Source organism: Panulirus ornatus, chromosome 33 (assembly GCF_036320965.1).
Source record: "Panulirus ornatus isolate Po-2019 chromosome 33, ASM3632096v1, whole genome shotgun sequence".
Taxonomy (NCBI): domain Eukaryota; kingdom Metazoa; phylum Arthropoda; class Malacostraca; order Decapoda; family Palinuridae; genus Panulirus; species Panulirus ornatus.
Window position 1 is genome coordinate 23737433 of NC_092256.1, and position 26987 is coordinate 23764419.

Here is a 26987-nt window from a genome sequence, read left to right on the forward strand (position 1 = left end):
AATGATTTTTTCAGCACAAAACTCTGTAAGCTATTAACCTGTTTCAGCTCGCACATGCCTCCTAAACATAATCGGACTTCTTTGTATCCTCAGAAAATTTTGAGCTTTCATATTAATTTGTTTTTCTTGCTACTAATTTTTTTCATATATACATCACTGCTTTTTCCATTTCCCAGTTTTACTTTTTCTCAGAATAGTCTTCATTAGGAAATTAGTATTTTTCTCAAACATTCCCATTTCTTATTATGCAGAGATGAAATATATATATCAATTTTTGGGTTAAAAACTTTTGCAAAGTGCTTCAGGAAATGTTTCATGCATTCTTCTATAGGCCCTCAATGCTTGCATGAGTAAATAAATGCTACAATGAATAAATGAAATGTTTTGGGAAGAGTTTGTATAGCTACTGAACTCTAAGGGCAAGGAATGACATGGACAATAAATCCACACTGAAAACTTTTGCTATTCAACTCTACAAAGAATTATTGGTATAACTGATCATATGAACGAGACTTTCTCCAAAATGTCTGCCTTACATTGCTCTCTAAAAGTTTGAATTTTCTTAAGTGGCTTAAACTGTTATTGACAAATCTCATGTATTTCATATGGTGGCAAACCCGTATTAAATAAAATTCTTACAAGCAGTGATAAGCACCTTTTTATTCCATCTTATTATTCTTTATGCTAAGAATAAACCAATACTAGACCCAGTACAGTAAATGTATACCTCTATCCTGTAAACTTGGCCCCTCCTGGAGAGTCTGCTGCACATGCTAAGGATCAAGCAACAAGTTCAAGAACATTATCCAAATAACTAAAGCATCTGCATCAGGTTTGGTTAATATACTGTGAACCTAACAAGTCTGAAATCACACATTTCTTGTCTTTACTAAGTCTGAAATCACACATTTCTTGTCTTTACTAAATCTGAAATCACACATTTCTTGTCTTTACTAACTTCAAATTCTCATATGTAGTGGGGTGTGTACCATGACAAGGCAATTCAATATCCCCATATTCAGTAGATAAAAGTAAAATTGCAAATCCTGCATTTCAAATATACTGGGTACTACATCTGTCAATATATCAAGCACTTATAACCTTTAGTACACTGAACTATGGGCATGAGACATTTATTTGACAATATGCCCAGATTTTCTATAATCTGAAATACAAAAATGCACAGCAAATGCAACTCTGGAGTGCCTATATCCTTAAAGGACTGGCTATGAGGATTACCAGTCTAAAATGCTGTGGTCTAAGAACCAGCCTGAGTCCACTGTACTATCTCAGAACAACTGATTAAAGAATATCAATGATGTCTAGCAGATAATACAACCATTTTTCATCTTCCACATGACATGCTTTTGTTTATACAACTATTGCAGTTCATTTGTGACATAAGATAAAACTGATAGGATAACCTGCACTCCCCGCCTGAAAGTTTAATAACTGTCCAGAAGTGTGTTAAATTTCTTTGGGCAATTAAAATATTTCTTGTAAACTTTATCAATCCAGCTTCATCAGGATTTCTATTAAAGATGTGGAGATATCAATAAAACATGGTATATTAGGATTAAATCCCATATCCAGTACTTCCTCCTCAACCATTTTCATCAAAATTCTGAATGATTAATACCACTTTCTCTGATTATCTATCTATATGAATATGAGGACTCCATCCATTCAAACACAAATGTAGACTGTATATCTACTACATGATATGTTTTAGGTGATAGGCATGTGTAAAGAGTGACATTTTGTTGACTGGAATACCCAAAATACTCTTCCTAATGCAGCTCAAAAGCCATCTTCATCGAATAACAGTTATATGTGGTACAAATCAACTGAAACTGCACTTCTACAATATATGGTGGTGTATTCTGCTTCAAATAAAAAACAGAGCACCGTCAAAGGCACAGAAATATGGACATATAAATTTGTAGTGCAAGCTATTGCTCTTTAATAACTGGCCCTGTTCATAACAATAACTTCAAGCTTAAAGCAACTTAAGGTCAGTTTTTCTTAACTAATGGATTTTTTTTTATCAAAACTGATTCTACTCAAATTACATTTGTAAACCCAATCCAAAATCCTCTCTACAATATTTATCATCACTATTGAATCATCTGCACACAAAATTTCAATATCAACAGCATTCAGTAATATAAAATTGAGGACCATAGGATAACTCCATAACCTTAATACATTTACTACAGCCAGCACAAAGAGGAAAGCATCACTGAATATTAAAAAAATCATGGAAAACATATATCTTTAATACACAGGTAACATCTTGCATTGCAAATAGGTTATGTTAATATATAGAAAATAGTTTACTTAAACCTAAGCAACATTATATACAATCACAAGAAAATTCAGGGGAAACTCTCGCTTTAAAAATTGTCTAATTGTACACTAAATGGTCTCAGCATGACTTGCAGCGAGGACACCATCATTTCACAGCCAAGTCTTCATTGCGTCATCAACAAAAGAATCATAGATGCACACAAATAATTTACATGAACTTTAAAACACAAATTGAGGTATGCTTTCTATAATGGATTCATCTAAAGTTTTCAGTAAAACTCTTAATCAAGCTTTTCAAATTCAAGATGACTGGGTTAGTAAAGTTGTGGTGAACCTTATAAAAAAAAGTGTGGGCAACAGCTTCCTGTGGACTAAAGCTATATATATAAAGCTTAATACTGCAAGCAGTTTCATTATTTCCACAGCTAAGTAAACAACAGTGAAGAATACCAAGAAAGTAATACTTTTTATTGCTCAGTATAAGATTATTCTTAAAAGCATCCAAAATATATAAATAAGTTACCATAACAAGTTTAGAGATAGTTCCTGTAGCCACTAAGCAGATGAAATTCACATCATGACTAAATTCTAATATATAATTGTAAGAGGTGGATCTTTATTACATTCTTGTTCATGTGATTAATCAGTTGTGTTTCTCTTAAGCTTGTGAGGGTGTCTGCTGAAATTTTTTTTCCTTAATCCATTAAGTCTGGTAGTAATCACTGTGCATCTTTGTTGATCCTACAATCATTCTGGATATCATAATATCTTCTTTTCATTGTCCTGTACTTGCGCAACATGTACAATGCCTCTATTTCCTTAATGACAAACTCTCCTCGTCCAATCATCATCTTGATCTGTTCGGGGTCAGTGACATGCTTGTTCTTCAAGAAAGCCCTCTTCAGTTTCTCCCTGAAGTACTCATACCCCATTGGATACTCACGTCCAAGATACAATAACTGTGACAAAGAATCAAAAGTTGTGACAAATGAATAAATAAAAAGTATTACTCTGTACAAAGAATTAATTCAGTTTACAGGGAGTGAGTTCAAGATTGACATAAGCCTGAAGGAAAGAAGGTTTTGTGAGATGGGTGATTATTAATGTTTATACAACTGGTTGTGAGAGGAATGAAGATTTTGGAGTGTATTTTGGGATGGGCTGAGTGAGTGCAACAGGAGTTGTCAAACAATCAAATATGGTTCTCAATGCAATTGTGGTTGAAGAGGCAATGAAGGGACATGTAATCCCTTGTGTATGCAAAAATGTTGCTGAAAGAGGACTGGTGACTGTCAATACAATACAAAGGTGCATATATGAGCATAAATGAAAGAGTGGGGTTGGGGATGAAGAGGCTTCACTATTGGATTATGTGCTGATTAACATGGGTGCAGTAAGAGGTTGCTTGGTGTGAACAAGCTGAAAAGAGGTGAAGGGTAGTTCAGAGGTCTATGGAGAGTTTAAAAGGAGAGGCTTTAATGTATGAATCATATGGTGAAAGTGAGTGAGCCTGGAAAAGTGGCAAGATATGTGTGGAAAGATATCAAGACATACTGAGTGAAGAATGGCATAAGATAAGAGTAAATGAATTTTGGGGAAAGGAAGCTGAGTGGAAGTATTTAAGGTAATGCTTGAAAGTGCAAGTGTGCAGTATACAGCTGGAATGGGCAAGTATTAAAAGTCTCCCTTCTCAAGGATGGATTGCACCAAGGCATGATTCCGAGAAGGAAAAGTCTGGGTTCTTAGACAAAGGAGAAATAGGAAAGCAAAGTTTGGAGCTACTTCTGAGGCACCTTCCCTTATGACTCTGGAAGGTATGCCATCTGGCCCATACATCTTGTTAACTGAAGCTAGGAAAGTACTTAAAAGACACCTGTGCAAGGAAAGTATAGAAGAGAGCATTGATTCACTGGGAGGAGAAGTGGAAAGATGACTAGAAGCAGAATCATCTAACGAAGAATCAGAAGAGACTGAAGTAAAAGAAAAAGTAGCTGTATCAATTGGAGAATTGATTACAGACTGACTGAGTCAGAGGACAGGCATAAAGGATGAATTTATGCTTTTGGCTGATGACCTAAGATTCATGAGTAGAAGTCAGATCAGCAAACCATCTTTTTATGAACAGGTGCTTGACTGTACCAAGAAGAGATTATAGTGATTCTGAGCAGCAATGAAAATGGTGTCAAATCCCAGGATAGGGTGGAGTTTCAAGTCCCAGAATATTATGTCCCTGATGCAACAGGCATCAGAGCAGAAGTGATCATCCCATGACTTGCAGGAGAAAGATCTGGTCAAAGAATGGGTATGTATAAATCATGGTGAAGTGCCTGAGGATTGGCTAAATGCATGTATAGTGCCATTGTACAAAGGCAAAGGGGATAAAGGTGAGCATTCAAACTACAGAGGCATACGTTTGTTGAGTATTACTGAAATTATATGGGAGGGTGAATTGAGAGGGTGAATGCGTGTACAGAGCATCATATTGGGGAGGAGCAGTGTGGTTTCAAAAGTGGTAGAGGATATGCAGATCAGGTGTTTGCTTTAAAAAATTGTGAGAAATACTTAGAAAAACAGATAAATTTGTATGTAGCATTTATGGATCTGGAGAAGGCATATGATAGGGTTGATAGAGATGCTTTGTGGAAGGTCTTAAGAATATATGGTGTGGGAGGTCAGCTGCTAAAAGCAGTGAAAAGTTTTTAAAGAACCATGTAAGGCATGTGTATGAGTAGGATGAGAGGAGAGCGATTGGTTCCCAGTGAAGGTTGGTCTGCAGCATGGTTGTGTGATGTCCACATGGTTGTACAACATGTTTGGGTGGTTAGGGAGGTAAATGCAAGAGTTTTGGAGAGAGGGGCAAGTATGCAGTCTGTTGTGAATGAGAGGGCCTGGGAAGTTAGTTAGTTGTTGTTCTCTGATGATACAGCTCTGGGGGCTGATTCAAGTGAGAAACTGCAGAAGTTGGTGACTGAGTTTGGAAAAGTGTGTGAAAGGAGAAAGTTGAGAGAAAATGTGAATAAGAGCAAGGTTATTAGGTTCAGTAAGGTTAAGAGACAAGTTAATTAGGATGCAAGTTTGAATGGAGAAAAATTGGAGGAAGTGAAGTGTTTTAGATATCTGGGAGCAGACTTAACAGTAAATGGAACCATGGAAGTGGAAGTGAGTCACAGGGTGGGGGAGGGGGCGAAGGTTCTGGAGTGATGAAGGATGTTTGGAAGGAGAGGGTGTTACCTTGGAGAGCTTAAATAGGTATGTTTGAAGGAATAGTAGCTCCAACAATATTATATAGTTGTGTGGCATGGGCTACAGATGGGGTTGAACAGAGGAGGGTGGACGTGTTGGAAATGTAATGTTTGAGGACAACATGTGGTGTGAGGTGGTTTGATTAAGTAATGAAAGGGTAAAAGAGATGTGTGGAAATAAAAAGAGTGTGGTTGAGATAGCAGAAGAAGGTGTGTAGAAATGGCTTGGACATGTGGAGAGAATGAGTAAAGAAAGATTGACAAAGAGGATATAAGTGTCAGAGGTGGAGGGAACAAGAAGTGGGAGACCAAACTGGAGGTGGAAGGATGGAGTGAAAAAACTTTTGAGCAATCGGCATCTGAGCATACTGGAGGGTGAGAGGCGTGCAAGGAATAGAGTAAATTGGAATGATGTGGTATACCAAGGTCGACGTGCTGTCAATGGATTGAACCAGGGCATGTGAAACGTCTGGGGTAAACCATGGAAAGGTCTGTGGGGCCTGGATGTGATAGGGAGCTGTGGTTTCAGTGCATTACACATGACAGCTAAAGAATGAATGTGAACGAATGGGGCCTTTATTGTCTGTTTCCCTGGCCCTGCCTTGCTGAAGCAAGGGGTAACGATGCTGTTTCCTAAGGGGTGAGGTAGCGCCAGGAATGGATAAAGGCAAGCAAGTTTGAATATGTTTATGTGTAAACATGTCTATGTCTGTGTATGTGTATGTATGAATGTGTATATGTTGATATGTATATGTATGTATGGGCATTTATGTGTATATGAGTGGATGGGCCATTCTTCTTCTGTTTTCTGGCGCTACCTTGCTGAGTGGGAAATGGCGATCAAATTAATAATAATGAAAATGAAGGTAAGAGAAATTTTTGATCCAAATGAAATCAAAGGAGACTTATGATCCACAAAGAGAGCATGGGGTGTTTTTTACTATAGTAGGTAAAAACACCACCTTGGAGAAGATATAATGGTAGCAATTATAGTTATCATGTTGCATGGTTGCACCTTTTGCATTCAGAGTGAGGTTGTTCATGCAAAATCTTCCAAACACATCTCAGTTACCACCCAAATCTACACCTTTCAAATCAAGGACTCAATGTTACGACAAAGTAATTACTGACAAAATCTAAAAGATGCTTTGACTACAGTAAAAGAGATTTCGCTTGCACTAAAATAAACGAGTAATGAATGAGAAAGAAACAGGCTTTCAATTAGAAGTAAACATTTCCAAATGAAGAAATAAAAGAATACGAGAAAATATACAATATGTAAGTAAAAAATTAAAATTTCTGAAGAGACTGTGGCATCTGAGAAAATGTCAGACCACAAAGTGATCTGCTGTGTAAATGTGTAAGCAAAAGCACTGAACAGAATGTGTCTCCTACAACAGTGCTTCCAGCAGCAACTAAGTCTCAATTTCATGTATGATTCTTATACAAGATTATCATTACTCTACAAGGGATAAGTTACCAATAAAAGACTGCCCATTTAAGACTTAAATATATCCACTTCAACTAACCTAATTGGCTAGTGTGAATAAGTTCACATCTACAATATATTCACAAAATTACCAGTATCAAGTACACATCTAATGAAATATTATTTTTGAAAAATTCAAAACTAACTTGCTAATAAACACAACACATTTACTTGCATTAAGTAGTCAGAAGCTGGAGGTACAGTATATATTGTACTTACATTTTTATAGAGCTGTATTACTTGTGACCTCAATGACATGGTTGCAAATTATGTTCTTGGCTGAACTACTTCCCAGCTGAAATATAAAAAAAGGATGAAAACAATAATCATTAGTATGAAATATACAATTAGCTGTACTACTTTCGGAAACCCATAAGAACAATATTCTCTTTAGAGTACAAAGACACAACTATCTCCCCTGACTTTGGTGAAAACTCAACAGAAAGGTTAAGCCAATCTACATACATGTCTGTGACACTTATGTACAGGTGGCAGGCCTGGTATCACTGAAACAAGTTGCTAATTCATCATTTACCATTCAGTGGTGCTTCATTTCGTTCCACACTGAATATTGTTCAGAAGTCAGGTTTCCAAATCATGAACAATGATTATGATCAAATTACAAAATATTACCCGAATGGGAACCCTAAACCTCCAACTAATCTGGTATAACCACCAACCACATGCTGAGTCTCATAAGGTTTCGATTGGTTTAACTAATCATTAGACAAAACAGGAAGATAGTTGTGTCTTAGACTGTTCATGCAACATTCAACTAATACCAAAATAATACTTGTGAAAAAATGTCATAACTGCTCAAATGTTTTGATGTAGTTAGAGTGGGTTGGGGTAGTTTTGACTAGATCATAATACAATCCTAAACCCAACCTGAAAAACATTGGGGGAGGGAGGGAACATCTCTGTACAGATGATATAGCTCACTTTCATCTGATAAATTACCTCTACTTCATAGCCCCTTCCATTCTGTGAGGCCTTCACCCAGAGGGAGCAGGAGGATCTACAAGTAAAAAATCACACTCTATCAACTCTACATGGTATAAGGATGACAGTGGTTTTGTACAAATTTAAGTTCAATCAACTAAAATACTTGCTTCCATAATTTGCTTTTACCAGGTTATGTTCAAATTCATGAGCTATAAATGTTAATTTCTAAATACAATACAAGCATTGTAGATCAAAATCACTTGATAGTAAAAAATAATAGCAGTGTAGAACAAAAACAGACTTTTATCTACAGTATTAATATCCCTTTTACCAACTTAACTTTTACCTCATTCCAAATTCATCTCTGATGATGTGAAAATGATTTGGTAAATTTCAAGAATATATATGTGCAATTTCTTGATGACAAACTGCGATGACACTGGCACCATTGGATTTCTTGCAACGTGAGAGTTAACAGCAAGTGTGGAATTTTGGTGTAGCACCTCTAACTCCATTAAATTGAACGTTTTTGTAATGAGGGCATGGCTACGAAGTAGTGGGAAACTGTGGGGTAAAGGGCAAAATGAAGTTAAAAATGTAAATACCTCATTGGCAACAATTTCCATCAATTCTAGCAAACAGTAAATGAAGAGGAGGGAAGCCTTGCCAGCCCTGACTTCATTGTCTAATGTCCTTAAGCTATAAACAAGGACATTACAAAAATGACCGTCCTGAGGATGGCTGACAAAAGATATTCACCTGGCACTTGTTCGGATTCTACTGAGCTTTACTCAGTTCATTTGATGATATACATACCAAATGAGGCTGTAATACGTCTCCCTCATAGTAAAGATACCTCTATGAAAGATAAGTAAGTAGTAGCTGTAATACTTCTCAATTATAACCCTTGCACTACCAATAAATCTATTATAGAAAGATCGCTTAAATCAGTCTTTACGGTGGCAATAATGATTCGATAAGAGCAGAACACCAGCCATAATCTTAGAAAACGCGCGTCCATATTTTTCAATTTCATAAATGCAACAAATCGATTGATTATGACTTCTGTTGATATTCATCTTAATATCGCCTTTGCCCTAAACAACTTCACTCTTGAGGCAGTTAAGAAACAGCCTAATTTCAAAGGTAACACCTTAACATAATGCCAAAGTCTATTAACCATTTAACCATATCACCTGATAAGCAATGCTTCTCAACCACACAGAACAAAGGTTACCCGAAAAGGTACATAATGTTGAATGATGTGCACATTATCAAGAAGCCATTTCCCAAAAATCAGTTCATTTGATGCCTCTGGACCCTTAAATCCAAACTAATTCAGTAGTTACCTTTTCCCATTGGTCTTGCAAGACGTTATTAGGTAATGGTTAGAGCAATGTATCGTACTGTTGTTTGGCAGGAACAGCTGATCGGAGACAGGTTCCGGTGCTGCCATCTGTCGGCCGTACCGAGTAACGCATTGCATAACACGTTGCCATGGAAACGGCGACGCTTGTTGGGTGAGTCTTAGTTGTAACTTGGGCTCATCGAATGCAAACATTACAGGCGACAGCCAGTGTTTAAGGAAATTACTGACCCTCGTCCGCCCTGATTCAACACGGTTCACAATATGCCACCAAAGGTGAGATGTATGATTCATTGCTACCGTCTATATTTACGAAATTAAAAAAAGAAAAACAGGCATGACAAAAAGAATAAGTAGATATCTCAAATCAGCGTTTAAAATTCTGGCCTCTTATAGTCATAAATACCCACAAAAGATCCTAAGTTTGTGATAGCTTACAGTGTTGGTATTGTAGAACTACCCCGAAATTCTAGAATGATCGCAAAATATTGTGAAATGCATTTACTTGGTTTAATTTTGACCTACACCAGTTCCTGTTATAATCTATATGAAGACTTACATGTACAGTCGTTTCCGTGTCATACCAGATTTTTGCATAGCTCCCAACAGTGCAATGATCTTTTTTCAGGGAAAGATTATGTGTAACTGATTACCTTGCCTTAGATTCACGCTGTAAATGACTGGATGAAAATGCATTTTCTTTTATGTTATTTAAACAAAGTACCTACAACTTGCGCAGTAACACCCATACACAGCATGAAATACAGTTGGCCACATAGGTGACATTGTGACACATCCACAGCAACTCATGTCGGTCTGTGCAACATTGATGAGTATACGTGGCAAAGTATTGCTGGCCACCATACTTTGTTAGTTCTTGCTTCTCCACGGTGTTGCGTCCTCCTTCAAGTGGCGCTACCCTCGTCCATCAACGCCACTTTGCTTTATATTGTTGCCAGAACTTGTGTTTTTGACCCGGGATGCTCCATAACAAAAGGAAATTAGAAAAATTACTTTCTCAATTTATCCAATGCATATTACTATACTGAGATTATGTTTTACTTGTGATTTAATTGTTGAAAATATATCTATAATGCTGTTACAAGTAAGACTTACTGTTATTTCCAATAAAAGTAAGGCCTCAATTTTCAGTGTAATGATGTGAAGAGCTACGTGGTAAAATGAATTTACCGATGGTCTTAATTCTTTAAATGCACATCAAAGGAATTCCAGAGCAGAAACATTTAGTCTGAAATAAAGATATTTAGAACTTGTGTTTCATATGATTATACAGATATTACGACCTCGTCTCCCTTACGTCCGGAACACATACCCAGGTCGCCCCATCCTCGTTACGGTTCTGGTTATAACAACAGTTAGGTTTGCCAGCTGTCCTCCCTACATGGTTCCCCTGACTTTAGATAGCTCTAGCTAACGTCTAGGATGGTCCTGGCTTCTTCCCAGGCACAGAGCGGCACCAGGAAGCTAAGCAAGGAGGAGAGGGAGAAGCTTCGGCGACTCGAGCAGGAGCGGCGGCAACGAGAGGCTGAGGAGGCCAGGTAAGCGTGAGAGCCAGGTGGATGAGAGCAGGTCAACTCAGGCCAGGTGAGCGTACGAGATGCCAGGTGGACGTGAGGGAGGCCGGGTGAGCATGAGAGGCTACGTGAGGTGTGTGTGTGTGTGTGTGTGTGTGTGTGTGTGTGTGTGTGTGTGTGTGTGTGTGTCAGAGGAGCGTTGAAGAGTCCAGCTGAAGATTAGACAGGCCAGGAGAGCGTGGGGGGTGGGGGTGGGGGGGAGCCAGAGGAGTGTGGGGGATCAGGAGAACGTGCGAAAGTTGAGCTGAGTGTAAGAGAGGGTAGGTGATCATGGGGAAGCCATGTTAGCGTAGATGAGCATATCAAATGAGCATGTTAGGGGCCAGGTGAGCTAAGAGGTGCGCATACACTCCCAGGTGACGAGGCTGAATATATGTGTCTCCCCTGCATACATGAGGCTCTCTCTCTCCTGGATACATGAGGCTGATATTGTTTTCCTTGGATACATGAGGCTGTCTCTGTCTCCCTTGGGTCCATGTGGCTAATATTGTCTCCCCAGGATACATGCGGCTGATATCGTCTCCCTAGGATACAGGAGGCTATCTGTCTCCCCAGGATACATGAGGTTGATATTATCTCCCCAGGATACATGAGGCTGAGTATCTGTCTCCCCAGGATACATTTGGTTGTTTCCGACTCCCCAGTACACATGAACCTGAGATTCTGTCTCTCTAGGATACGTAAAGCTAAGGTTCTGTGTCTTCCCAGGATACGTGAGGAGGAGGAGGCGGCAGCGCGGAGGGAGCGGGAGGCGGTGGAGGCAGCAAGGCGGGCGGAGGAGCGGCGGGAGCAGCAGCGGCAGCGTTCCCTCCAGCTGACTGCCACAGCTGCCGTCACCAAACACCTGGACATGACCATGGAGCTGACCAGGGACCGCATCAAGGAGGAGGAGGAGGTGAGGCCGGCTCCAGTCCGGAGGGGGAGGTGATGACGGCCCTGGAGGCGAGGCCGGCCCTGACCTGGAGGAGGAGCTGTGGCCAGCCCTGACCTATGTCAGGTCTATGTATACGCTAGAAATCGGTCTCTCCTACCCGGGGTGGAGAGAGAGTTGCTGAATCCGAGCCAAGACGTGGGGTAGACGGTGTGTGGTCAACAGAGAGATTTCTGTCGACGTCGGCAACTAGGAAGAAACTAACGAGTTGGTGAAGTCTGTCAATAGCGACACAGTGATCTTTGTCTCACTACAGGTAGATATACCCTCGGGTATAGGCAGTGCGACACAGCTCAGCATGAAAGTAAAGAGTACATCAGTGAATAATAGCCAATAAAGAATATAAATATGTGTATATCACTTTCGTGCTAAAATAGCAAACATGTGATGAGGAATATAAAGAAATCAAGAGATAAACAGCAAAGTAAATTGAGATCAATACAACAAAAATGAGAAGTTTTTAGAACTTCAGTGAAGATATATACGGAGACACGTCAGTGGCTGTGCAACTGAAATATTTGATACCAACATGAACTTTACATAAACAAAGCAAATAGCCGCCAGGACCAACATAGGCACAGGCTAGCTGCTATGTGGATTGGATACCTTGAATGAGCAGAAGCAAGCAGGTGACTGGGAGAGTGCCTCGTCCGGGTTGGAAGGTGGATGATCTTTCGTACTTGTGAGATGAGGAGGAGGATCTCGCGCCTCACAACCAGCCGGGAGTCCCGAGGTTGTGGAGGTGACGGTACGTTGTACCAAGCCCAGGGAGGGAAAGGGTCGTCCATAAACCCCGCGTGGAGACCAGACCCTTGGCCGAGATGCTGTCACCAATGTATGAGAAACTGTTGAAAAACACACGGTCCTCGTCAACAGAGGAACAGTAGTCAAAAGGGCAGCAGGCCAGAAGGGTTGTGGATTACCCCAGCGGCGTGTGTAGACTGCGTGCCAGCATCAACGTTGCCAGAGAGAGAGAGAGAGAGAGAGAGAGAGAGAGAGAGAGAGAGAGAGAGAGAGAGAGAGAGAGAGAGAGAGAAAGAGAGAGAGAGGAGAAAACAGCCACGTATCACGAAGGGATGGCGTCGCCAGTCACGTCCCTCGCCAATACAATGACAAGAAAGCTAAGAGGAAGACCGCCATATCCAGGTCGGGTGGGTGGGTGCTGAGTCATGAGTCCACTCTACACTACCAAGCTGCAGACACTAGCTAGGCTCAGCACTGTTAGTGCAAGGCTTCAGCACAACTGGTGGACAGTGTAGATGACTTCTGCTATAGGCGAGCTAGCCCGAAAAAAAAAAAACGAGGGTCCTTCAAGGAGTATAACTAGACGAAGCAGCTGGATCATCACAGAGGTGCGGCGCTGGATTGACGTCACCACAACAGCTGCACGGGTCGTCACTGTTGACTCACTTGGGGGAGGGAGCGTGGCTGCCCTGTGATGAGTTAAGGAATGTTCAGACCACCACACCAGTGGCAGTCACTCTGGCACTTGTTTCTGTTATTTGTAAGGCATTGGAACATTCTTGTGGGAATCACCGCTGTGCCACCACCGCAAGAAGGCCTATGTGTACTCTGGCATCAGTCTTTCCAACCTCTGTACTACAGCCACTCCTGGAGGAAAAGCAGAGGTCAGCCCTGACCTGGAGGAGGAGTTGAGGGCAGCCCTGGCCCGGAGAAGGTGATGCCGATCCTGGCCGCCTGGAAGAGGAGTTGAGGCCAGACCTGGCTTGGAGGAAGAGGTGAGGCCTCGCGGCTGAAGCAAAGACTAACATATCCCTTGACAGGCCAGTGCTGCTCAGTAACAGAAAAGTGGTGCTCAGCAAGAGGCAAGTGGTGCTCAGTACTCTCGGATTCACAGCATCTCCAGCGGGAGTACATGGGAAAGACAGACACCAGACCACCTGACGGTCTATGACGAGATTATCTGCTGGAAGGTCATGATACTACTTAACTAATCATAACAGAGGTTAAGCTCAAAGTGGGCTTGATATTTCCTCACTTTGGATAAGCACAAGAGTGAGGCACATCTAGATAGACAGGGTGGTAGATATACAGGGATGTTTACAGAGTAACTAGTATGGTTATGCACTCAGTGATTATAAGTAATGAAGTTACAATAATGTTTGTGTAGCCTCGCTGTAAAATATTTAGACAGCGAGCGATGCTCCACAATATATATATATATATATATATATATATATATATATATATATATATATATATATATATATATATATATATATATATATATATATATGGGTAAAGTGATAAAATGTGTCGTGTCGGTAGTGGGAGCGGATGATGCGTTGTGACGGGGTGCCAGATCCCACGAGCGTGCCCGAGATGAACCGCTACCTCAGCCTCTGGCGGGCCGACCCGGTCTCCGCCACACTCCACGGCTGCCTTGCAAGGACGGACCAGGTCATCCACGTGAGTAGTGACCTTCCTATGACCAGGACAGCTAGAGCCAGAGCCCGCTAGGTCATTTAAACTTAGTGTCACAAGACACAAGTATCTCCTGACCCATGGAACAGACTCCTTCAGTCTTCTGGGGGACACGTTATCATTATTGCCGACCTCAAGGGAAAAATATTTACGACTGTCCGTTGATTTAATTAGTTTTATAAACTAATCCATTTAGAAAAAAAGACAGGGAGATGAACTTTGTTCGGATGAAACAATTACCTTTTTTTTTTTTTGCACTTGTTTATCTTTGCACACCTACAGCTCAGGCACTGGTGAGGGATTCATTATATTCCCATTTTTTTTTTTTTTCATCGCTAATTTTTTGACCTCTGACGGTCACACAATCTTTTTTAAAGAATATTTGCGAACTAATATATATGATATCATTTGTGCTCTTCAGGTGATCTCCGAACTCGAGGGCGTAATGGAAGACACCAGGGATGCCACGGAGAAGCAACGGAGGGACTGGAGGGAGGTGAGGAGGGACTGGAGGGAGGTGAGGGGGGACTGGAGGGAGGTGAGGAGGGACTGGAGGGAGGTGAGGAGGGCTGAAGGGTTGTTGGGATGGCTCGGGGTTACGTGAAGGGCTAGAGGGCTGTTAGGAAGTCTAGAGGAGGTGAGGGAGGCTGCGAGGGTGACTGGGGGTTGTGTGGAGATCGAGAGGGTTGTGAGGAAGACGAAAAAGGTGTGAAGGGCCGACGGGTTGTGAAGACGGAAGGGTTGTAAAAGAGTCTGGTGGGTGGTAAGGAAGGCTAGAAAGTTGTGAGGGGGACTAGAGGGTTGTAAGGAGGACTAGGGAGATGTGAAGAGGACTAAATGGCTCTGATTAAGACGAAGGTTCTGAGGTGGAATAGAGGGTTGTGATGACGACGAGGAGGGTTGTAAGAAGGACTGGTGTGTTGTAAGGAAGACTGGAGGGTTGCGAGGAAGATCAGTGGGTCGTGACGATGGCTGGACTGTTGTGAGGAGGAATGGAGAGTTGTGCTGGCTGTAGGATTGAGAGGAGGACTAAAGGGTTGTGAGGAGGACTTGTAATACAGGACAACAATACACAGATCGCTCACATCAGTATTAAACATCCTGGTCCCCCAGGTGAACAGTGTAATAGCGTGAGAGCCTATTGTTGCAAAAGCTTCTAAAGTATCCCAGGTGAGGAGCTTGGCACTGACTTGTGTGAGTTTGCAGATCTGGCTGGAGCTTCAGGAGGCGCAAAAGGATAAACTGGACCAGGCTACGTACCACCAGCTGCTGGACCTCCGCCCCTACCTCGACCATGAGACCATGGTAAGTGTCTCGGTACTACGTCCAGATCGCCTATACGATACGTGATTTACGGTGAATTCCAATCCACTTGCCTGACGTACGATACTGGCCTGCCTGTCTAACGTATGGTTTATCATGATGGCCGACACAGGTGTACTCCTTCTTCACGTCATCCCCGCTCGTGTCCCTGGCCCTCTGGAGCAACACCACCAGGTCACCTAAAAACAACTGGCATGAAGTAGGTAGCAATGGAACTAGGATATGTCACCAGAGATCAAGGTAGGCTACTTAGGGAAGTAGCGGACTGAAGTACAGGAAGAGCGAGAAGTGACTCCTCTTAATCATATAACCTTTTTCATCTGTATGATACAATCTTCCCAACTCTTGTATAAATCACTTGTACATTGAACTATATTACCTACAGTCACAAAGGCCACATATATACAGTGGTAGCGTGTAATGGTATTAGAATTATACTGAACACATGAAGGTGTTCAAGAGTATCCGGTTGGTGGTTATCTAAAACTTGACATAGTTGGTCCTAATTCCTCCGGCAGTCGATATGCCAGCAGCCCATATAATTCATAGCAAACCAGCTCACGGTTACTAAGTACAGACGAGATAACATTAAGTTTAATGCTTAGGAAAAACAATAATCAGCTCTTCCAATACAGCAGTGGAAAGTGTACTTTTTGATATGAAATTATACAAATGTTTTCACTGACATTTCATTCGTCTTGCGCCTACTGACAAATTCTTACATAATCCATTTTCCTTCTTAATGTCATTGTGCAAACCTGGTACCAAAACTGTGGTTCCCGCAACAGCAGCTTAGCGTATTTGATAACAAGAAGCTCAGCTTGCGGTAACCAGTAATATCAATCTTATAAGTTCACACCTCTCGTTCTTAGGCCTCACATGCCATTCTTCTCCAGGTGAAGGAGCTGGGATTCACCTTCACCTTGCCGGCCGACCTAGTGGAGTTAGAGTGTGTGGTGCGCGTCATGAGGACGGAATACGACCACTACTCCAAGTTTGCGCGCACCTTCACCAGCCCCAACGTCCCAGAGAAAGAGACTAGCTTACTCGGTGAGTGGCCATCTGCTTCTTGCTCGGTAAGGTAGCATGGTCCAGTGCTGTGTAGCTCGACAGAGCGTAGTGTGGTCTTGTGTTGTGTAGCTTGACACAGTGTAGCGTGATCTACATTAGCGTCGTGTAGTTCGCCATAGCATACAGATGCACGGTGCTGGGTAGTACAGCGTTGTCTCATGGGCGATTACTAGGCGCGTTTTATGACTGTCGTATTGGGTTGGTGTTGCTTCTAGATTGTCCAGCAGTACACACAGTCGTATGCTACGATTCTTATAACTGTATCGCCATTCAACCTATTTTCTGGACAGTAAATTAGTTGTAAAAGGTAAATTTCTTTCATGAAATGATCATGTAAGGGAGTTAGCTATCACTGCTTACAAAATTTTATCATAATCCATCAATTTCATTTCCAAGGACAGACGTGGTGCAGACAGCCTCTCACGTAATGCTGAAATGTTTGATAGGCTTCCAGGTTAACTCTGATTTTCTCTCGCCTGAAGCCTTTATCCTGTCGTTGCTCGCCAATTTCGTCTTTCTAAAAAGCCAAAATTTTCCTTCCTTCTTCGGCTACTCAACTTTCTCACTTTATAAATCTAATTCTTCACTCACTGCTTCAGCTCTTGAATCATGTTCTTTCCTGAGGCAAATATTTAGATCTTCATACAACTAACTTTCTCTTCAAGTTCTTCCACAGTGTTAAGTGAGGTGGTGTTGTTCCCGGCAGATGAGACCATGGAAGGGACTGATGCGCCGCCCACCGACGACCACCCGTCACCGAAGGAGGTAAAACACACGACGTTGTCCATTTGTTTTCCTGGCCTCCCGGTCCAATTTTGAGAGTTCATCGGGTTGAAAGATTTTTACCCAGCAATTATCCACATAATGCTAGTTCATTTTTCTATGACAAATCATCATCACAAATTCACACCAAAGTTAAGAGGTAATAAGATTAAACTGTCTGTGCATGCTCTTGACCACGAATGATATGTAGTTATTTGACTGCAATTATAGATTCAGCAACACCCATCACCAAGCTCCCCTCTACACTTCTTTGATCACCACAGACACACCTATGCATCCCTGCACATCACCAAACTCCTCTACATTTCACTGTTCTCCCCACCAGGGCAGCGGGAAGGGCGAGGGAGAAAGTAAGGACAAAATGGGTGAGTCCACGTACAGTACTTCCTGACCATATAATTCGGAGAGAGAATCTTATGTCCTTATACTTTGATAATGCCAGAGTACCAACACCTGACTGTCACCTAGTGGTCACTCCTGCATGGTACCTTGCCTTCCTTCCTGTTGCTGTCAGACAAAATAATCTTAGATGTTAACCTTAACGTATGCAGTTGTCTCTCTGCTGTGTTGCATTACCTAAATATGTTGTAGAGATCCTTCCCATAGTCAAATACGCTCTTCTTTACTGCCTACCACAGGAGCGCCGCCGACGGTGATCAAGAAGCAGCGGCCGCCCCACTTCACCGAGACAGCCCCCGGCGAGCTGAACCTCCGTCGATACCGCATTCAGGGTGGCGTGTACACCATCGACCTGCTGGAGGTGCCCCCGCAGCCGCGAGTCATGGCCGACTGTACCATCACCCAGGGTATGCTAGGGTAGGAGTGGGTGGGTAATGGTTCACTGCACCAGCATCAAGGGTACATACAACAGGGTTTAGCTTAGTGGTCCTGATTCATTGTACATCATTCTAGGTACGCTAAGGCAGGTACTGGTGGGTTCTGGTCCACTGTACCATCACTCAGGGTACGCCAGGGCAAGGTTAGGTGGCTCCTGAGCTATCATAACTCTGGGTAGGCTAGGGAGGGCTGGGCGGGTTATGACCCACTACACTGTTATGAATAGACTCCTACTTCCCCTGACAAGATATCATAGCTACTATGACCAATGGCATATACTCCTGCTGGTCGGGTGTCATGTTATGATCACTGGCTTACACCAATCCCTCTCACCGGGTGTCACGACTGTCATGACCACTGAGTCGTACCTTCCATGACCGGGTGTCATACTCGTCATGTCGGTAACAATATCAATCATCCTGTGGCTGCGTCACCAGTGGAGGAGGTGTGTACAGTGACGCGCATACCGTGGGTGGCGCAGTACAACCCACCCGCGGCGCCCGAGGCTGCCGGTCAGCGTCGTCGCGATCCCGAGGCGGTGGAGCAGGAGATGCGGCAGCTCGAGAAGGAGCTGCAGAAGCTGCTCCTGATCACCATCAAGTAGGTCCTGAGGCAGGTTCTTGGTCACCATCATGTACAGCTTGAAACTCTCATTATCAACATTGAGTAGGTCTTGGTGAAGCTCGCATCACCATTAGATGGGGCGTGGTGCGCCTCCCAAACCTTAATGATTAAGTCCTAACTAAAAATAACTTATAAAACCCTCCAGCCTCTCAGACCTCTTGTTACATTTAACCAAAGTTTTAGAGCGGGAATATTTACGTCGTCCTATAACGTTGTTTCTTCGTCAGTTAGAGCAGGTCGTCTCGCCTCCAGGCTGCCCGACTCCGCCTTCTGGTTCGAGCCGCCACAGATGGTGCTGTGGGACGAGGAGAAGCGATGTTGGTCCAACGAGTACTTCCACGATGTCAAATACAACGAAGACCAGTGTGTCATGCAGGTCAGTGAGTCATGAAGGTTAGTGGGTCATGCAGATCAGTGGGTTTTGTAGGTCAAAGGGTTAGCGAGTCAGTGGGTCATGCAGAATAGGAGTGTTGTGCAGGTCAGGTGTCGGTGTAGTAAGGGTATATACAGGTCAATTTGTTGTGTAGATCATTGTGCTGTCTGGGTCAGGTCCACATGTCACATGTAAAGGACATGAGGTGAAAGCTTACTTTATATTCCTAGGTGTTATACACATCATCGGGTCAGAATGTGGGTTTCACGTCTTTACATGGTGTATACAACCTAGCTCGTAATGTACACACTGATCTAACCTGTCTCCTGCTTATAGCATAGTGCACATTGGCTATTATTCTTGTCCCTATAAAGTTTACTTAGCCTAATGAACAAGCCTATATATGGATGGTATACGTACCCTATCCTTCTTTGCTGTGTGGCTTGCTGGCAGGTGCGGACGACGCGGCTAGGCGTGATGGGACTAGCCATGAACAGGTTCGCCAACCTTCCCTTCCAGAGCTGGGAACTCAAGCCCCAGGGAGGGAACGCAGTCTCTCTCACGCTCATAGCGGCAGTGGTCGTCGCTGAGTTCACCATCACGGTAACTATACCACTAAACTGAGGACAGACGGAGCTCGTTTATTGTACAAAATAGTACAATATGTAACATCTTCGTATACAACCATTACACCACAAAATAATTACATCATACATTTCAACCTCCACTATTTTCTTTAATACCACATAAATCTTTGCAAACATGTCATCAATTTCATGTCATTACTCCCTTATTGCATACTATCCAAGATATTCAGTGAATCACAAACTTATTAGAGATCTATGCTGAAAAATACATATGCAGTTGCAGATTACATACTCGCCGGCAACATGGCTACCCTGCCAGTCAGTTCAAGCTGTTTTTCCCTCTGTGTTTTACTACAGTTCATATTACTACAACGTTCATGAAAATCACAATGATCATTCTGATCATTCTGGTTTTCGTTGTGACTACAAGTGTGTTTGGCTCCGACAGGAGGGTCATGTGTGCCTGGCTAACCTGCAGGACGGCGCCCGCACCGCTCTCTCCCACCTCTACGGCAAACCCATGAAGCCAAACACCCTCATCAAGGTACGTGGAAGACACCAACGACCATTAACGTTAACACTTTACGGTTTTGTTTCAAGGTCCCATGTCATACAGACCAAGGGACTGTCTTCAGGGTCAGATCCCTGTCATACACATACACAAATATTTTTTAATCCTCACTGATAATAAGTAGTTCCTAAAGTTATTTTACCTTTTCAATCCTTGAAAGGATAAATAGTTGTGTATGCACAATCAGCTCACGCTCAAATCGGCATAGTTAGAATCATGGTCGCGGCAGTGGCTCCACTGTCCACTGAAAATTACATGATTCATAATTCGCCTCCCTTCCATGTGACCAAATCCTGGATACGCGCCGGGAGTAAAGTACTGTACATACATACCATGACCAGCAACTACCTAAGGTGCACTGACAGGTACTGCTGGTTGAAAGTTTTGTGCATTATATTCAGTACAGCTTTTATCCAGTTCTCTCAAGTAGGCGTATTGAATGTCAACTGCAGAGCTTCCAGTGTCATTTACTTCCACAAAATCTACAAGACACAGTCTGAATCTAGGCTACGTCAACCATTGCCCCAGGTTTGTACAACTTACTAGAAAGGAAGTAGCCACCACCTCTCACATTACAGTACAATGTTTTGAAAGTGGTAGAGTGAGTCATCACCAACACTATCAGTAGAAACCATCACCTGAAACAGATACAGTCCACCAACCTCATCACCACAACCAAAGCCTCAGTTTTGCTTCACCACCACCACACCATACAACCCCGGGAAACACCTGCTCATCGTCAATGACTTGCTACTGCAGCGACATCTTCATCGACTGCAGAAGTCTCTCTTACCATTACATATTTTCTCCCATTCCAGAGACTTCACTTTCACTGTTAATTTTACGTGCATTTGTTAACAAACTTCATCCAGCCCCGGACGTAACCATAATCACAACAAACTCTTCCTTCCGCCACTTGTGCAGACGCTGCAGTTCTATGGTATCAACCTGTTTCCTGACCGCGACTCCTACTGCTACATCGACGGTCTGCCCAGCAAGCACCGGCCCACCGAGCAGCACCTGTACCGGTGCATGGCCCTCGTAGCCCCAGCTGTCCACTTCGCCTGGAGCCGGTGGAACCTTCTGGCGGGACAGAACAAACTTGTCTTCCAGATGAAGACCAAGAAGTTAGCCGCGGACGAGAGCCAGGTGCCTACAATTTATCTATTTCCTGAGGCTTAAGTAGAGGATTCTTCAACAGTTTAAGTGGTCCGTCTCCAATGATGCAGACCCACCTTCACTCAGAACAACTTACCCTTCTCCCTACTCGCACACACGCCTCACTCTCCCTCACTTCCTTCTAATATATTTTCTTATCCCTGAAGTTTGCCACTGCCCTCTCGACTTTCTGCTGTATTATCTTTAACAACTTCCAATCACTCACATTGTTGCATCAAAATTGCTGAAGCACTCACTCACCTCAACGACTCACCTCTCTTCCTTACTACTCTCGCTACTAGGTGCATAAGCAATGACATTTACCCACCTCTCGTGAACCACTCTCATTTTCACCCATGTCAATCTAGAGCTCACATCTCTGCTCTTTACCACATTTCCACAACTTTTCAATATAAATGCCACCTACTCCTTTGCTTTCGCCCTCACAGTAACCACAGACCCCATCCCTCGAACACTTCCAAACCATTCTTTCCCCTTCCCCTTGAGCTTAATTTCACTCAGAGCCAGAACATTCAGGTTTCTCTCCCGGATCATATCACATATTTCTTCCTTCTTCTCATCCTGGTTACAACCACACACATTCAAACACTTCAACCTGAGTCTTCGAGGAGCACTCCTCGCTTGGCTCTTCCTTCTAGGGTACCTAAAGTGTGGGGCTGTTATTCTGTAGATATGAACGAATCTAACTGAAAAAAAGAGAAAAATTTTACCGATTCCTAAACACGGCTCTGAGAAAGGTAAGAGCCCCAGCAATCGCTGAGTCCTGTTCCCTCTCGCAGGTGGGGCAGCCGCTGGTGCTGGTCACACCGCAGCAGACGTGCGTCCTGGAGTGTACGGAGATATCCCAGTCCTTTTCCAACAAGGAGGAGGACAGCTCAAAGGTGAGGACTGGGTGACAAGGATGGTGTTGAAGGGGAGGGAAGGAGGGAGAAATTAATGAAGAGGGAAGGAAGGGTTAAAAGTTTGATTATGGAAATGCAACAGTAAGTGACAATATGATACTAATGTAATATAAACAAAGAATATATTAGTTATACTGCTAAAAGTAAATATTCATAGAAAACGAAAAAATATACAAGGATGACTAAAGCATACCAACTAATGAGATACCAAGGAATCCAGACGCAAACAAATATGACGGTAATAAATGCAGTTATCACAATGGCTCATAAGTTGCAATAATGATCGAACTGACACAACTGGAAGTATTCTAGAGTGTATGGAAATGACTTGTCAGACATGAAAGATATGGCATTAGACACTAAAGGTAGACCGAATATGTTGATTTGAAGATAAAAGATACCTATAGACATGATTAGTATATAGGCTGTTATAACAGGCTGAATATGACAACAGGAATAACTGATATAATAGAACTACAGCATTAATATTTACAAGACAGGTACAGAGTACAGAAAGCAGAATATACTCCTACACAAATATGCAAATTGAGCTTAGAATTTATGAGCAGACAGACATTTAGTAATATGGACACTTAGTAGTTAGTTTTTGAGGGCCTGCCTAATGACCTCTTTTTGTTCTAGCGACTTGCCGGCCAAATGAACAAACCACAGCTAATCTAATCTGTGTTCTAACAACCTAACGTAACCTGGCAGACTCATTATCTATTTGCCATCTACCGATGACGGTGGTCACTGACTTGTCTGTGTGTGTGATTGCAGTACTATGCAGACCTGTACCAACTAGTGCTGGGCGAGCTGAGCGAGGAGGTTCGACAGACGCTGCTAGCGGCCTCGCCCGCATTCATCCACACTGTCCACCACATGCTCAAGTCCGCCTCCGTCATCTCCTACTGCTGAGGGCGCCACCTGCTGCTGTACTGTGGGCTACTGTGGTGTGGCCTTGTACCGCTAAATACCGTACAGCATCATCACAATGCCACATGGCACCACCACACTAAACTACAAAGTACAACACTGACTGTACGATGTGGGGTTGTGGTGTTGTGATGTTGGAGCTGGGCGGTATGATCACTGAGCATAACCTGCGACTTTTGTGTGGGGGTCTGGACCTAGACCTGGTCCTTAAGGGTCAGGTCAAAGGCTACATTATCTTTCTAAGGGCCTTACTGTCGTGCTCGAGGTAAGGGGTAAGGGAAAGAAAGATGTGGGGGTGAGGGTCAGGGAGAGAGAGGCAGCGGTGAGGGTCGGGTTTGGACAAATTTGACATCACGTTCCAGGTGGCTCGTCTGGGTGATCGAGATGTTCACTTGTCATATAGTTGTCTTGAGAATACTCCTCAGTGTCAGCTGAACTTGAAATGTATGAAAAATATCCTCATCCCTTTACGTTATCAAAAATAATTATCATTTGTTTTTAGATGAATAAAGTAGCTAATGAAATAGCTGTATGTGTACTGTATCGCTGTCACACATGTGTTTCTTAGCAACATAATGTGTGGCACCGAGGGCGTGATGCTGGGAATAGGCAGAGCCACACTTGGTAACAACTGTACGATGTTACTGGCAAGTGGCGCCACCATCCATCGCTACTCTCTCATCCAAAATTCTGGACCGTCTTCTCTTGCTATATAAGAACGACATTTGTGAATCTGGGGACAACAGGAGCAGCAAGATCATGTATTGTAATGTACCTTTTTTTTTACTGAGCGATGAGAATCATCACTATACCCAGCGGTGGTCTTCCTGTATTGTTGTCAAATGTTCACTAGAACAACATCCCTACATAAGAAGGGTCTGCTGCACGGCATCCAGGGTCTGCTGTACGGCCTCCAGGGTCTGCTGTAGGGTCTCCAGGGTCTGCTGTATCTTCAACTCGTGGACCATCAGGAACACGTACTGGCGTCGTTCGTGCCTGGGTTCTCGCTACACCCTCCTCGCTCTGTTGCAGCTTCCAGTCTGCCTCAGGCACAGCGAGAGGATTGATTTCATTATGGCATCAGAATGAACTCTATATCGCTGGTACTTACATATAAAAAGGCTAAGTACAGTTACACAAACTGTTCCTGTCTGCACCACACGTTGTCAGTGTGTAGTGTCCTGACATTTATTGGGCGATCGTAAATAAGAATTTCTTTGCCCTGTATTACCGTTTATGTACAGTATGTAAGATTAAAGACCTTGCCAGGGGTAACAAACAGTAAGAGGGTAGCAGCCTCTGGGTTAGTACCACCACAGGAAACCCTGAGAACCGTTCACCTGCCTGACCACATCCCAGGCAGAACAAAAGTCTCGACCAAAGACCCTCAGGATAGGAGCCAACACTCACCAACTGTGACATTTACTGGTCGGCTGGTCGAGCCGGGAGTTTACGAGCAACGCTAAGGTTATAGTGGCGATAAAACCTCACATGCCAGCTGTGGCCCCATACACAGACGTGTGGCTGGGCTGGCGGAGGGGAAGCAAAGGTTCAGTACTGTTACAGGAACACTCCAGTACCTACCGTCCTTCAGCCAGCACTCCGTCAGCAGGACGTCGAGACGGTTCCTTATCTAATTGATCTCGACGCAGCTGAACATAAACCACATGATGAACAAATTAGCGCTGTCACTCTGTGTGAGGTGCGGGGGCGGCGGGAACCTGTGGCCTCCATCACAGGGCCCGACAAGAAATATGACGTCACTCTTAATCAATCGTTTACGAGGCGAAAAAATTCCGGTGAGCGGTTCATCCCCGGGAGCGTCTGGTGGGAGCTGTTGACACACGTGTTGTCCCACCCTCGCCTGTGTTGCTAACCTTCTTGCACTTACTATGTAATCCTTCAACATTCCTACACCCACCGTGTTGTACCCTGACCTTCCTACATCCACTGTGTTGTACCCTGACCTTCCCACACCCACCGTGTTGTACCCTGACCTTCCTACAGCCACTGTATTGTATCGAGACCTACCTACACCCACTATGCTGTACCCTGACCTTCCTACACCCACCGTGTTGTATCCTGACCTTCCTACACCCACCGTGTCGTACCCTGACCTTCTACACCCACCGTGTTGTACCCTGACCTTCCTACACCCACCGTGTCGTACCCTGACCTTCCTACATCCACCGTGTTGTACCCTGACCTTCCTACACCCACCGTGTTGTACCCTGACCTTCCTACATCCACTATGCTGTACCCTGACCTTCCTACACCCACCGTGTTGTACCCTGACCTTCCTACATCCACTGTGTTGTACCTGACCTTCCTACACCACCGTGTTGTACCTGACCTTCCTACATCCACCGTGTTGTACCTGACCTTCCTACATCACTGTGTTGTACCTGACCTTCCTACATCCACCGTGTTGTACCTGACCTTCCTACACCACCGTGTTGTACCCTGACCTTCCTACACCACCGTGTTGTACCTGACCTTCCTACATCCACTGTGTTGTACCCTGACCTTCCTACACCACCGTGTTGTACCCTGACCTTCCACACCCACCGTGTTGTACCTGACCTTCCTACACCACCGTGTTGTACCCTGACTTCCTACATCCACTGTGTTGTACCCTGACCTTCCTACATCCACTGTGTTGTACCCTGACCTTCCACACCCACCGTGTTGTACCCTGACCTTCCACACCCACCGTGTTGTACCCTGACCTTCCACACCCACCGTGTTGTAACCCTGACCTTCCTACACCCACCGTGTTGTACCTGACCTTCCTACACCACCGTGTTGTACCTGACCTTCCTACACCACCGTGTTGTACCTGACCTTCCTACATCCACTGTGTTGTACCTGACCTTCCTACACCACCGTGTTGTACCTGACCTTCCTACATCCACTGTGTTGTACCCTGACCTTCTACACCCACCGTGTTGTACCTGACCTTCCTACATCCACCGTGTTGTACCTGACCTTCCTACATCCACCGTGTTGTACCTGACCTTCCTACATCCACCGTGTTGTACCTGACCTTCCTACATCCACCGTGTTGTACCTGACCTTCCTACACCACCGTGTTGTACCCTGACCTTCTACACCCACCGTGTTGTACCTGACCTTCCTACATCCACTGTGTTGTACCCTGACTTCCTACATCCACTGTGTTGTACCCTGACCTTCCTACATCCACTGTGTTGTACCCTGACCTTCCTACATCCACTGTGTTGTACCCTGACCTTCCTACACCACCGTGTTGTACCTGACCTTCCTACATCCACCGTGTTGTACCTGACCTTCCTACATCCACTGTGTTGTACCCTGACCTTCCTACACCACCGTGTTGTACCCTGACCTTCTACACCCACCGTGTTGTACCTGACCTTCCTACATCCACCGTGTTGTACCTGACCTTCCTACATCCACCGTGTTGTACCTGACCTTCCTACACCACCGTGTTGTACCT

General features: G+C 43.7%; 2 protein-coding genes across 3 annotated transcripts; one reads left to right on the forward strand and one right to left on the reverse strand.

Annotated features, from left to right (window-relative positions):
• Window positions 1-640: 640 nt before the first annotated feature.
• Window positions 641-9476, reverse strand: LOC139759629 (electron transfer flavoprotein regulatory factor 1-like). 2 transcript variants are annotated; one of them, XM_071681989.1, is made up of 3 exons: window positions 9336-9476; window positions 7261-7336; window positions 641-3269 (listed from the first exon to the last, which is right to left on the reverse strand). In XM_071681989.1, exons 2-3 carry the CDS (start codon window positions 7297-7299, stop codon window positions 3030-3032), a joined length of 279 nt encoding a protein of 92 aa, XP_071538090.1. In that variant the 5' UTR covers window positions 7300-7336; window positions 9336-9476; the 3' UTR covers window positions 641-3029. The 2 variants fall into 2 exon arrangements, with proteins under 2 accessions (XP_071538090.1, XP_071538091.1); XM_071681990.1 differs by lacking the exon at window positions 9336-9476 and adding an exon at window positions 8002-8023.
• Window positions 9477-9586: 110 nt separating this feature from the next.
• Window positions 9587-25603, forward strand: LOC139759672 (dynein axonemal intermediate chain 7-like). Its single transcript, XM_071682076.1, has 16 exons — window positions 9587-10911; window positions 11656-11842; window positions 14168-14308; window positions 14745-14819; window positions 15530-15628; window positions 15759-15845; window positions 16543-16696; window positions 17424-17482; window positions 18084-18306; window positions 18775-18937; window positions 19214-19337; window positions 19788-19937; window positions 20370-20465; window positions 21417-21641; window positions 22451-22552; window positions 23354-25603. The coding sequence occupies exons 1-16, from the start codon at window positions 10796-10798 to the stop codon at window positions 23489-23491; spliced, it is 2139 nt and encodes a 712-aa protein (XP_071538177.1). The 5' UTR covers window positions 9587-10795; the 3' UTR covers window positions 23492-25603.
• The last annotated feature ends 1384 nt before the right edge of the window (window positions 25604-26987 follow it).